The sequence below is a fragment of the Heterodontus francisci genome, chromosome 4 (genome assembly GCF_036365525.1).
Source record: "Heterodontus francisci isolate sHetFra1 chromosome 4, sHetFra1.hap1, whole genome shotgun sequence".
In the NCBI taxonomy this organism is placed as follows: domain Eukaryota; kingdom Metazoa; phylum Chordata; class Chondrichthyes; order Heterodontiformes; family Heterodontidae; genus Heterodontus; species Heterodontus francisci.
Genome location: NC_090374.1, coordinates 168,740,881 through 168,754,720, shown reverse-complemented (window position 1 = coordinate 168,754,720; position 13,840 = coordinate 168,740,881). Strand labels below are relative to the sequence as shown.

Here is a 13,840-nt window from a genome sequence, read left to right as displayed (position 1 = left end):
GGGGATCTTCAAGAGGCCAGAATTAGAAGAGTGACGAGATCTTGGAGGGTTGTGAGATAGGGAGGAGCGAAGCCATGGAGGGATTTGAAAATGAGGATGAAAATTTTAAAATTGAGACATTGCTTAACTGGGAGCCAGTATAGGGCAGAGAGCACAAGAGTGATGGGTGAATAGAATTGGTGCGAGTCAGGGCATAGGGAGCAAAGTTTTGGATGACCTCAAATTTACAGATGATAGAAATTGGGAAACTGGCCGGTTGTGTGTTGGAGTAGTCAAATCTGGAGGTAACAAAGGCATGGATGAGGTTTTCAGCAGCAGATGAGCTGAGACGGGGTGGAGTCAGGCAATGTTACAAAGGTGGAAATAAGCGTTCTTAGTGATGGTACGGATATACAGTTGGAAGCGATTCTTGGTCAAATATGAGACCAAGGTGGCGAACAGTCTAGTTCTCCTCAAACAGTTGCCAGTGAGAGGGATGAAGTTGATAGTGAGGGAATGGAGTTTGTGGCGGGGACCTAAGGCCATCATTTCGGTCTTCCCGATATTTAATTGGAGGAAATTTCTGCTCATCCATTATGGGATGTCAGGCAAGCAGTCTGACAATTCAGCAACAGTGGAGGAGTCGAGAGAGGTGCGGTGAGGTAGACTTGTGTGTCATCAGCATACATAGGAAAACTGACCGATGTTTTTGGATGATGTTGTCGAGGAACAGTTCGTTGATGAGAAATGGGACAGGGGCAAGGATAGGTCTTTGGGGGATATCAGAGGTAAAGGCACGGGAGCGGGAAGAGTAGCCATTGCAGTTGATACTTTGGCTATGATCTGATAGATAAGAATGGAGCTAGGCGAATACAACCCCACCCAGCTGGATGATGGCTGAGAAGCATTGGAGGAGGATGATGCGGTCAACCATGTCAAAGGCTGCAGACAAATGAAGATTCTAGAGTCATTAGCATCGGACTTTGTCTTGGAACAAATTATTACTTTTCATAAGTCCTTCTATCAAGATCTGTTGATTAGAGTAGTTTTCATCATTAGTTGAAGCACTCATAGATAACTCATCCCGTCAGTGCCAGTGTCCAGATTCTGTCAAACAGCCTTTTTAGGTATATTAGGTATTGGATGACTACATTGCCTTTTAAGGTGCATCACTGTCACAACTGCTGAAAGAAAGCTCTTCTAAGCATCACACAAAATAAGAGCAAGTTTAAACAGAGCATGAGCATTGATGCCAACTTAAGATGCATTGCTTTTCCTAAAACAGTAGCCAAGTCAGCTGCAATATTGGTTCACAAGAAGGAGGTTTTTGAGTTCGCTAGATTTTCAGACCATCTCCACGCATTACTTCAAATTTCAGTATCACCCTACAAAAGAATAACCTGATTATTGCTTGGACAAGAAAAATACCACCTGATTAACTAATGCCCTTTAGGGAAGGAAATCTTCTGTCCTTATCAGCTCTGGTCTATATCTGATTCTCGACCACAACAATGTGGTTGACACTGCTCTGTAGTGGCCTTGTAAGCCACCCAGTGGCTTTTCCAATGATGCCCATATCTTATGCATGAAAGAAAAACAAGCACATATTATTGCCTTGGAAGTGGTCAGTGGTCAGTAACAGCAATGACCTTCTCTAAAGGAACCCTCAACTAAATTCTCATCCTGAGAGACTGCACATGATTGGCTTTGGTTAATATTTCAGCAGACTCTACAGAACTAACTAATGTCCCATCGTCAGCTGTTGCAGACCTAAAAATGGGTGGCCTTTTTAGTCTTTTCTGTTTCCTCCCAACTCTTCAGGCATCAGCCTTGGCTGAGTCTGGATGATGTCAAGTTTTTGGGGTAGGTCATAGGTTGATGACTCTCTACCTTTTAAAAGGGAGATTTTATGACTCAAGATGGTACAATTCATTGAATTCCCAGTATCATCTGATTAAAACACTGGCTTTGTCGAGAATAAGCATACCCAGAAGCCAGAAACCATTGATGTTTGACCTTTGCTGGCTTATTGACTGTTTAGAATGACTTTCATTGAAGCCAGAAGGGAGATAATCAGATGTCAGTGTGCCCCGACTGCCTCAGATTTTGAGAAATACAAGGAAGAGTGTCATGTGATTTCTCAATTCTTTGGTTCTATGCACATTTAGTTTGACAATTACAATGCCTGTATAATCTCTCAATCGTTTTTTTTCTGTCGCTGCAAATTCTGCCTCAAGCAGGAAAAGCATTATTTTGTTTTATTTCCCAGTGGCTAGGGCTGATAAAGCATACATGGGACCCCTATAGCCGCAGGGTTTTTTTAATTTCCCAGGCATTCTTCAGTAATGTTTAATGTATAGGTAAACTAGAGGCAAATCATGTTGTTCTCATGACCTTTTCAGAAGTTCCCAGCTACTTGCTTTCAGATAACTTTGAACATTGTCTCGGTATCACACAGCCACATAATTCAAATTGGAGGTATGTTCTAAGGTCTTTGAACGTATCTACTGTCTTCTGGTTCCAATCTGAATGCAACCACTTAACCTTCTTAAATGGTTTCTTTTCTGCTCACTTCTTTGTGCAAAGATTCCATACTCGATCCCCTCTCATTTATCATCTAACTTGCCCATGCTGATAAAATTCAACTTTATCTCACTACCATTGCCACTAACTGGTGATGGACAGGTGGTCAAATAGTATGGCAAGTAATGGATGTGTTGAAATTTCCTTCAGGTTAATTATGGCAATAACAAATAAGAACACAAGACCATGTGGAGGCTATTCAGCCCCTCGAACCTGCTGTGCCATTCACATGGTAGATATGTGCTTACTGGCTTCTGCTAACTGCCTATGTGTCTCCGGATCCAGCTCCATCAGTCTCCCCAGCTCTGTGAACCATGATGTATGAAATCTCAGCATTCTGCTTCATATTCCCATGTGATTTCTCAATAATTTCCACATTTTCTCCCATTCCTCCACTCTACTGACTTCAGTTGAGTCCTCCACATTTTTGAGGTACAGTATTGTAGTGGTTATGTTACTGGGATAGTTTTCCAGAGGCCTAATTAAATAAGCCAGTGAATGTCACTTCAGATCCCACTATGGCAATTTGAGAATTTGAATTCAGTGTAAAAAAAAACCTGGAAATAAGAGTCTAGTATTAGTAAAATGACTGTGAAGCTGTCAATTCATCCTAAAAATCCAACTGGTTCACTAATGTACTTTCGGGAAGGAAACCTGTTATCCTTACCTGATCTGCCCTATATGTGACTCCAGTCACATACCAATGTTAACTAGTGAGCCACTCAATTGTATCAAACTGTTACAAAGAATAACATGAACCAAAGTGGATGGACCACTCAGCTGCAACCTAGGGATTACCTCAGGCACTTCCAAGTTCCCTTCCAAGTCACAACGACATGGCTTTAGCATACATTTCTGTGCATTCATCGTCACCGGGTAAAAATCCTGGAACTCCATACTGAACACTGCTGTTGGAGCATCTTTACCACATGGACTGCAGCAGCTCACCACCATTTTCTCAAGGGTAATAAATGATGGGCTTGCCAGCGATATGACTTCTGAGAACAAATTTTTTGAAAAAGAAATTTTTAGCGGGAATCAGTGTATTTTAGTGGCTGTGCAGTTGAAAATTAAAGTAATGGTATATATACTTTTGCCATGTTTGGATAATAGATGCCCTGTTCTTTAATGTTTGGGAACAGAACTTCATTCAGAGAATGAGAAATACCGTACGAAAGGTAGGTAATGTAGCATATACACATTGTTGAAGTTTCTTCACTAGTGCTATGGCTACCAATTAATACAATCCAGGGAACCTGCTGAAAACATTGTTGACTAGCTAGCTAAAAAGTAAACCTCTCATTATCCTGACAACACATTGGTTATAGCCACCTAAAACTGTCTTTTATTTGGACCTAGCAGCCACAGATTAGTGCTGGTTCTGTTTGTGTTGTTGACTGATTTCTCACAGGCGTAACATTTCATATAATACAAGGAACTGTTATAATTTGCTTCCTGCTGGTTGAATCTGGATTTTTAAACAAGTGCAGCATATTGTAGGGGAATGACAACAAAGTGAAAGAGTAAAGGTGGAAAAATTTTAGGGAACATATGAAAAGCCTTTACAACATCCTAAAACTGAGTTGCGATGTATAATATATGTTAATAGTCCATCTACTGTGTCATAAAAAAAACATTTATACGTTTTCTGCTACAGATGAAGAACGCAGGTATTCAAATAAGCTTCAGATCTTTGAATCATCATTCAGTGGAGAAATGCTTTTAGGCATTAATGATGCATCGGAGCTTTATTATTAGTGCATTTCTTTTCTTGAATATGAATAAGGTTACACTGAATAAAAATGTGTTCTAAATGACACATTCTTACAATCATTATTCAACTGCAATACATACAGCATTTATTGGATTTTTAAAAATAGCTTTCTATTTAACTTTTTACCTCTAAGTATAAATGCAGAATCTACATGAGTAAGAATTATGTTAATAGTAATGAAAATAACAGCAAGGATAAAACCTGATCATGGAACCACACCAAATGAAGAATTTCTCAAATACACTTTATTTCTAGAAGGGTAAAATAGAAAAGTAGGGGAGTTATGCTAAACCTGTATCGAATCTGGGTTAGACCACACTCAGTATTATGTGCAGTTCTGTTCAACATATTATACATCGAATATAGAGGCCCTGGACAGAGTGCAGAGAAAATTTACAAGGATGATACCAGAAATACATGGGTAGACATATCAGGAAAGGATGAACAGACGGGATCTCTCTTGAAAAAAGAAGGCTGAGGGGTGACCTAATAGAGGCCTTTAAAATTATGAAAGGTTTTGATAGAGTTGATATAGAGAGAATGTTTCCGCTTGTGGAGAAGGGCATAACTAGAGGCCATCAATATAAGATAGTCACCAAGAAATCCACTAGGGAATTCAAGAGAAACTTCTTTGCCCAAAGAATAATGAGAATGTGGAACTCACTACCACAGGAGGAGTAGTTGAAGTGAATTGTATAGATGCATTTAGGGGGAATCTAGACAAGCATATTCTTCTTCTTCTTTGGCCTCCTTGTCTCGGGAGACAATGGGTAAGCGCCTGGAGGTGGTCAGTGGTTTGTGGAGCAGCGCCTGGAGTGGCTATAAAGGCCAATACTAGAGTAACAGACTCTTCCACAGGTGCTGCAGATAAAATTGGTTGTCAGGGCTGTTTCGCAGTTGGCTCTCGCCTTGCGCTTCTGTCTTTTTTCCTGCCTACTGCTAAGTCTCTTCGACTCGCCACACTTTAGCCCTGCCTTTATGGCTGCCCGCCAGCACTGGCAATCGCTGGCAACTGACTCCCACGACTTGTGATCAATGTCACAGGACTTCATGTTGCGTTTACAGACGTCTTTAAAGCGGAAATATGGACGGCCGGTGGGTCTGACACCAGTGGCGAGCTCGCTGTACAATGTGTCCTTGGGGATCCTGCCATCTTCCATGCGGCTCACATGGCCAAGCCATCTCAAGCGCCGCTGACTCAGTAAGGTGTATAAGCTGGGGATGTTGGCCGCCTCGAGGACTTCTGTGTTGGAGATACGGTCCTGCCACCTGATGCCAAGTATTGTCCGGAGGCAGCGAAGATGGAATGAATTGAGACGTCGCTCTTGGCTGACATACGTTGTCCAGGTCTCGCTACCGTAGAGCAAGGTACTGTGTCCTCAGTACCTTGCTCTACGGCAGCGAGGCCTGGACAACGCATGTCAGCCAAGACCAAGCATATTAGGGAGAAGGGAACAGCGATGAACATACCTCTGCTTCTCTGTGTCCCCACACAGCAGCTAAGCAGTCAGGCATGATTAAGATGGTTCTATTATGCACATGGCAGTGGAAGATGAAAAGAACTTACGGTTGAGAAAAGATCATTTAACCCGTCAAAGTTTGTTACTGTTGAATGCCTGTAATAAAGAAAAAAAACTTGGCTTTCTATAGCCTCTTTCATGACGTCGGGACGACCCAAACTTTACAGCCAATGAAGTATTTTTGAAATGTAGTCACTGTTAATAGTCACCAGGAAAGTTGGCAGTCATTTTGTACTCAGCAAGCTCCCACAAACAGCAATTTGATAATGACCAGACATTCTGCTTTAATGATGTTCGTTAAGGAATAAATATTGGTAAGGACACCGGGGAGAGCTCTCCGCTCTAATTTGGAGTAGTGCCGTGGGATCTTTTATATCCACTAGAGAGGGCAGATGAAGCCTCGGTTTGATGCCTCATCCAAAGACAGCACCTCCGACAGTGCAGCATTCCCTCAGTGCTGTCCCTCCGACAGTTCAGACTCCCTCTGTACTGCACTAGAGTGTCAGCCTAGATTGTGCTCGATCCTTGACCTTCTGAGTCAAAGAAGAGTGCTACCCACTGAGCCACGGCTGACAACTCTTTCTGATATATACCTGATGATGCCGTCTTTCACTCTGGTACATTACCTGGTAGATTATTCCAAAATCTCTAAGTAAACAATTATTACTCAAAGATTTATTTTAAAGTTTAATTCTAAATTTATTTATGCTGGTCATATCTGGCTTTCCTTTGAAGTAATGTTCTGGGTTCTGTCCTATTTCATACTTTTGTACAGTTAATACTGAGGTCCCCTCCTGCTATTTAGACCATAGAGCTTAACTTTATCTTTTCTCATAGCTCATCCCCTTTACACATGGGAGCATTGCTGTTGGCTCTCAACTGCACCTTACCCAGTGCATATATGTCCCTTTTGAAGTGTGCTGACCAGACTGTACAAGGTGCCCCTAAGTGTGGTTTGCTCAGGCCTGTGCCTTGCCTGCTGGGAATGAATATTGGGAATTTAGATATTAAGCTCAGCAACCCGTGCAGAACTTCAAATAAGTAAACATTACTTTGTAAATGCTTCCTTGTAACCTTCGCAAACATACACAGTTCTAATTCTACATCCCACTATTTTCTTTATGTTTTTAATTGCTTCTGCACAGCTTATCAATTTTGAAGATCCAATCTCTCTTTACTAATTCATTTTCTGACTCTGTATACCCATGTCACTCTTTTTTTAACCTGATACGTAATGGTTTACATTTGTCAGTAATAAATTTTATTTTCAATTTGTCTGCTTTAATTCCATAACAAATCCCTTCATTTCTAGGAAGGGGCTCGAGGTATTTGTCCTAATGAAGATGCTGGAAATACATAGGGCCGGAGTTTGATAGTGCCAGTGGGAGGTCCGGGCCTTGTTAACTTAATCTTGGGCAAACTATGGGCAGGAATGTGGCTGTCCATTTGCAGGCTCAACTGATAAATTGCATCAGGTGGGCCTGGGGCAGCAAAGGAGCGGACCATTTATAAACAAATGCAACTACTGCCTCCCAGTGTAAATGGGCAGGTGAAATTGCAGATCTTCTAAAATATATCTACACCAATTTATAACAGCTAATATTTGCATTCATGTAATGCCTTTAACATAGTAAAATTTGCCAATGTGCTTCACAGGAGCATTATCTAACAGTATTTGACATCTAGCCACATAATGAGATATGAGGGAAGATGACCAAATGTTTGTTCAAAGAGTTAGATTTTAAGGAGAGTCTTAAACGAGAGGTAGATGGTAGGAGACGTTTAGGGAAGGAATTCCAGAGTTTAGGATGGAGGCATCTAAAGGCACGGCGATTAAAATCGGGGATGTTCAAGAGACCAGAATTAGCGATCCTGGAGAGTTATCGGGCTGGAGTTGATTATGGAGCCTGGGAGGAGTGAGGCTGTGGATGGATTTGAAAATGTGTTGAGAATTTTTAAATTAAGTTTTTGCTGGACCCGGAGCCATTTTAGGTCTAAAGGGATTTAGCATATATTTTAGGGATATAAGGAATGTGCTGAAATGATCTGTTATTCACAATTTTCCAAATTAGGAACTATTATACATATATATGTATATAAAATTGTTCAAATTGAATGAAACATTTGGGCTCAAACTTTCCATTGAAGTTGCTCCGATTTCGAACCAGTAGATCGGCGGAACCCATGAAGAAATTGCATTGACTGTTTTTCTCTGGTTATGCTGATTTCCTGCTGAACTTTCAGTGAGAAATCAGGAACGCCACAGAAATTCCAGGCTCTCATTTGAAAAATTAGCTTATATTTGTCAAACCTGTTTGAGATAAGTGACGTAAACTTAGCCAATTGAGTATGTTGCATGTTGTAAGGTGTGTGTGTGCTATTAGTTTGAAGTAAGTTGGGAAATGAAAAATATTGTTAAAAGTAGTCATCTTTTGAGAAAAGTCAAATTTATAAAATGGACTGTTGATTAGATCGATGTAAGGAATAAAGGGCATTGTCTTTTTAAAGTGACTTTGTTTGGTAAATGCAATTTGAATAATTCAGTTACAAAAATTGTTTGTGTAATACATATTCTTTTTGTGACATGGTGGTAGATGGCTATGAAAATTGGGCAGTTTCTATATGGTTAGCTGAGCTGCATTGCAAAGTTTACACCTGGGCAGCAAGTTGAAAACCTGCCCTAAAATCTTAATTGTTTTTATTTCACGGTTAGTATTTTACAAGTACATTTGCATTTATCTGGTTTTAGTATCATGGATTTTCACATTCTGAATCATGGAGCCCGGAATCTGTGTTGCACGATTATTTCATATTTCATGCTGGTGTATTTACAGTCTTGAATTGAAAAATTAAAATCCATTTGTAAACATTAATGTGATTTTCAGCCAGTGAGCTATCTTAAATGATTTTAAAATTGGGTGTACGTGCTACATATGCAGAGCAGCTTTAAGATCAAATTCATATGTATTCAGTTTCCCTTGTGACTAGCTCTATGAGTACTGGGGCAATCCAAAGGTATTTTTTTTGCAGGATGTGTGTTAATAGCTGAGAACAGTTTATATTTATTTTGCACTCTGTTCTTCCAGAATTAACAGCATGAATTCCAAATGTACCCTAAAGATGCTGGTGATATCTGTGTGGGGGACCTGGGAGCTGTTGGTGGTATTTTGTGAATTGTGTATTAACTTGTAGGGAGTAATTTAGAGGAGATGATACTGTTGTGTGTCATTGTAACAAGTGCCATATGGTCAGGTAATGAAATCTGTCATTGCATTATTACAGAATGACAAACATCATGTTAAATATAATAATGTACAGCACAGGAAATGCTCATATTCATTTGTCTTCAAGAGGATATGTAATTGAAATAATTTGTGTACTACAGTCCAGGGATGTCAGAGGAATTATTTCATTTCATCATCTCCAATATTGACGAACAACTGTAATTTTTAGGAAGGTTACATGTTTTACTTCTCGGGGTCAGGTAAAACTGAAAAAGACAGGGAAAATTGCCTCGGGTAAGCACCATGTAGGTATTTTGTATGCATTTCCAACTTGTCTTAAACAAAGACAATAATATAATAAAATGTATAGTTGTCCAAAACTGACAGTGCTGAATTGTACGGTCAGACATTAATATTGGATGTATTATACTGCTGAGCTTCCATGTCACATGAAAATGTCTAATAGACTAGGGCTTGAAATGTATTAGTACCTTTTTCTTTGTATTCTTTAGTGTAATAGGCTGTTAAAAGTTGACAGCAGCAGTGAGTAGTATTCCAGACTATAGCCTTTCTTCTACAAGTCATTTAAGATGAGGGATCAGTCAGAATATATTCTTCATTTTTTAAGTGGTTAGATTTAATTCTGCATGCACTCTGCAGCAAAGAATTTTTGAACATGTTATATACTTGCAAAATTTTACTGTATTGTCTGTCAGGAAATTCATTTAAAAATGAGATTTTGGCTGATTAACTGTTAAAATGTTCCAACATAGAGATTTTAAGGTTTTCTTTTCATTGAAGGTTCAGAACTGTTTAAGACTGCATTGCTCTTTCAGTCCATTTTAAGTTAAATTTGTTGGGTGGTAAATTCTTATTTTGTACATTATAGGTTCCTGTTGTAAATCGAAAAGTGTTATAGTTTATGAAATAATGTGCCAAAACTTTCATAAAAATAGACAGTCCTATTGATGGTTAATTAAGAATGTCTCCCTTCCACTGATTTGTTTAATTGAAGATTTGTTACACTGAATCTCCTCCCTTCCTGCTACACACCAGTTACACACGACTGACCATATTTGCTGGTCTCCACCAGCACCAGTTTTTAGCTGTTCCAGGATTTCATGGCAGTGGTGTATCCTTGACTCTGATCTTCAGTTTGCCCGACCCTTTTGGTGGCAATTAAGTATCTCCCGCAGCTGCACAGCAGAGATTGGGCATATAATAGTGACGAGTTAAACTTGTGCTCTGCCACTTAATTAGCCATGTGATCGTGCTCCAGGGCACATGCTGCCCGTTGTAGCAACTTAATTATTAAAACACCACATTTATTTATTCGCAATAGGTGCATGTAAGTGAAATTATAGCCTTGATTTTAACCCAACCTGCCTGGTGGGAACAGGACACTTGAGCAGTTAAAATTAAGGAACTCATCTACTGCCCCATTCCCGTTCTGAATTCATGATTTTTACAGACTAAGGAATATGTTTAAATTGGGAACTCATGATGCCATTTAACTGGGCAAGATGGAAGTCCCGAGCAGCATCCAATCTGCCCAGTAATCTCTCTTAGGTTTGGCCTTGGAAACTGTCTGACACGACTATAGCAGTATTTACAGGGGCATTCACCTGCAATCATTTGGATTAATAGGATCTCCGTGCTTTTCTGTTTACTGTTTTGTCAAGGCATTTCGGAGCTTGGAGGTTGATTCTTTTTAACTTGCTTGCTGTACGCCCCCGACTAAGCATTTTCAACTTATCATGGGTGCCAACTTTGCTTCTTTATTCTGGATAACAAACAGTTGAAGGAAGAGCAGCCACAGCAGCAGCAACCAGGATGAGCACCATCTGGGCCTTTAGAGCATAGTCGGTGAGGGGGCCTGCTTGTAAAAGGTCTTAGCCTGACCACAGCATCTGTAGGCCAAAAGTCACTTACCTGGATCTCAGAGGAGCAGTGTGTTAGGAGGCTTTCACTACGCAGGCTGTTACAGATTGGTGCCATCTCCTGCAGCTGAACTGGGGAACCAAATTTTGCCTATGGCTGTCGAAGTCACCACTGCCTTGAACCTTTCTTGTCTCAGGCTCCATCCAGCTTTCTACAGGAGACGTTTCGCATGCATCTCCCAATCTGTAGTGCACTGCAACCTTAAGCAGGTTAGCAGTGCGCTCTTAACTAGGGTCAATCAGTGCATCACTTCCCAATTGATGCCAATAGCCAGAATGACAGAGCTCTGTGACTTGCAGCAGGGACTATTTTATTTTCATTTCCTTAGCCTAAAGGCACTGAAACCAATTCCAACGCCCCTTTTGTCTCCTTTGATTAGATCAGCTAACTCAGCACAGACAGGAAATTGGGCCTGGGAACTTATGGGCCATATGACTCATTGAGGTTCTGCTCAATATAATGGGGAAAGGAAGCATCCTTATGTTTAAAGTTAATCTTAAAGTAATTAGTTTCCTGTTTCAGATCGGCCATTTGGAAAAGAAGCTGAAAACTATTCAGAGGGAAGCCAAAGACCTGAAAGAAACAAACGAGGAGTTGATCCAGACCAAAGCTTCATTGAAAACTGCCTACAGCAAACTTCAGACTGAATCTGACAACCAAGTTATCGAAATAGGAGAGCTAATGAAGGCAAATCAACAAATTAAGAGAGAAAAAAATGAGCTAGATGCAATGATAGAAGAACTGAAAACAGAAGCTTCCTCTGTAAAGAGGCAAACGGCAGATGCAATAAAGCTGAGAAATGAAAATGAGGTGTTATTGCGGCAAATACAGGAGCTGCAGGAAGCACTTGAATCTAAGACTGTTGCCACCAAAGCCAGAACTATAGTAGGAGCTGGCGATGGCAACTGTGTGTGCAAAACAGTGGGCTACAATCCCAGAGCAAAAAGAAGAAAAAACAATTCCATAAAACGGTATCAGAGTTTTCTCAACCGATCCATCAAGGAGATGAGCAGAGTCTTTGAGCACTTCAATAAAGATGGGTGGGAAGATGTAACTGGAGCCAGGTACAGTTCTCATTAACTTGGCCCTGCAGATGGGACATTGTGGATATGCAAACTGTAAGCAAATGGAGATTGGATTTCATATGCTGTCGATTTCGTATTCAGGGGGAAAAAATAATCCTGTCAGATTTTTGAATAGTCATGGGATGTCTTGCTTCAAGCTTATTGACTGAAATTTGCATGTGAAATTAGCTCCAACTGCATGAAGTTTTGAATTAATGCCAGGAAATCCAGAATAAGGCAATGCATGATTTCTTTCAGTGATGCCATTTTCATGCAGTCATGAGGCTTGAAATTGACAGTTTGGCAGGTTGATTTAATTTGCTGGCCCTTTGCATATTCACCACTGACAGCTAAGGGTTCCCAGGCAGCACTGCTAAGTCAGTTTAGTTATCTTGTGACATGTCGATCCAGGAGGAGAAACCAATTTTTTTTCCTCTTAATTTAGTTAGATAAATTTTGAATGACCTATTTTAGCTTGCTACCAGATGCTTACAAGCTGTTTAACATCCTTTAAATTAAGAAGCATCCACACTAATTATTTCATGTATGTTTTATGCACAGTCATTGAACTAATGTTAATTGAATGATGGTTGAAAATGAGGTGTTCTGTTATTAAATTTCATTCAGGGGTATTTACAGTTGTATTTTTCTGCATTAAGATTGAAACTCCTGACTGTTATAAAGCTTTGTTCTTTCAATAAAAGCACACTTTCCTACTGTATTTCCATCCTAGTGATTCCGAGGAGACTGCTGCTGAGAGTTTGGGAGAATTGATAGTGAAGACTGCTCAGCAAAGGACTCCACCAACAACAAGAAGTACGGTAAGTAGGAAATATTTCAATGGAGATAAAAAGCTGAATTTACAGTCAGCATTCACGTTTGGAAAAGTGGTAATCTCTTAAATCTGTATGTGTTATTTGGAATAAACTCAGTGATGTGTTTTGCAGCGTACACTTGAGAAATGAATTAAAAAAAAAAATTCTTGCATATCGGAGCCTTACAGCCAATTCCAAGATGTCTTAAAACAATATACTTAAACTAAATAATGTAGATTGATATTTTTATAGCTCAGAAAGGTTTGTTTTGAACCAAAATATTAATGATATATAGAATTATTTAAAAACTTGCAATTGTTTCGATATAATAGTCTGCGGCCATATATCTAAGAATTCAAATTGGAGAATTAGCTTATGATCTGTTAAAGTCCGTGTAATGTCTAATATTCTAAACCTTTCTCATTAGACATCTTAGTTAAGACAATCTATTTTTATGTTGAACATTTAGTAATCCTGTTTATGATACATGGTTGATGGCTACCATTATACTGATACAGTAGTTCTGCACTTGGCAATTAATGAACAGTGTGATTAGTTTTGGAAGAAGTACTCAGGTTAATGTGAAATACATTATTTGTTGCTTTCAAGAATATGGTACTCCAGTAATTTGCATTATTAACTTTCATTTATGAAATTTTGTTCTTTATACAGTATTTGCCATAAATATATTGGCCAAAAAATGGGAGATTTACTCTCCACAATACAATATCTTGTTTTCTTGCACTTTATATAGGCATCATTATTTAACCATCTTTAATTCTTTATCATCTGGTATTTGTACTAGCAGTTTTGCTATTTTCATCCAGAGCAAGTGTTTTCTTAATCAACACTCTATCAATCATGCTAATTGGGTAAATTACAGACCACATAATAGTAGAAAGGAGGTGGAATGAGATATAGGTAAGCAAATATATGAAAT

At 39.4% G+C, this 13,840-nt stretch overlaps 1 protein-coding gene across 4 annotated transcripts in view; it reads left to right on the top strand.

Annotated features, from left to right (window-relative positions):
• The window catches only part of cntln (centlein, centrosomal protein), a 474,184-nt gene that overhangs the window by 261,749 nt on the left and 198,595 nt on the right, over positions 1-13,840 (top strand). For all 4 annotated transcript variants that reach the window (XM_068030497.1, XM_068030494.1, XM_068030495.1 and 1 more), the window contains exons 16-17: positions 11,544-12,085; positions 12,819-12,906. In XM_068030497.1, the coding sequence (XP_067886598.1) occupies positions 11,544-12,085; positions 12,819-12,906 (630 nt within the window). The remainder of the gene's footprint in view (positions 1-11,543; positions 12,086-12,818; positions 12,907-13,840) is intronic.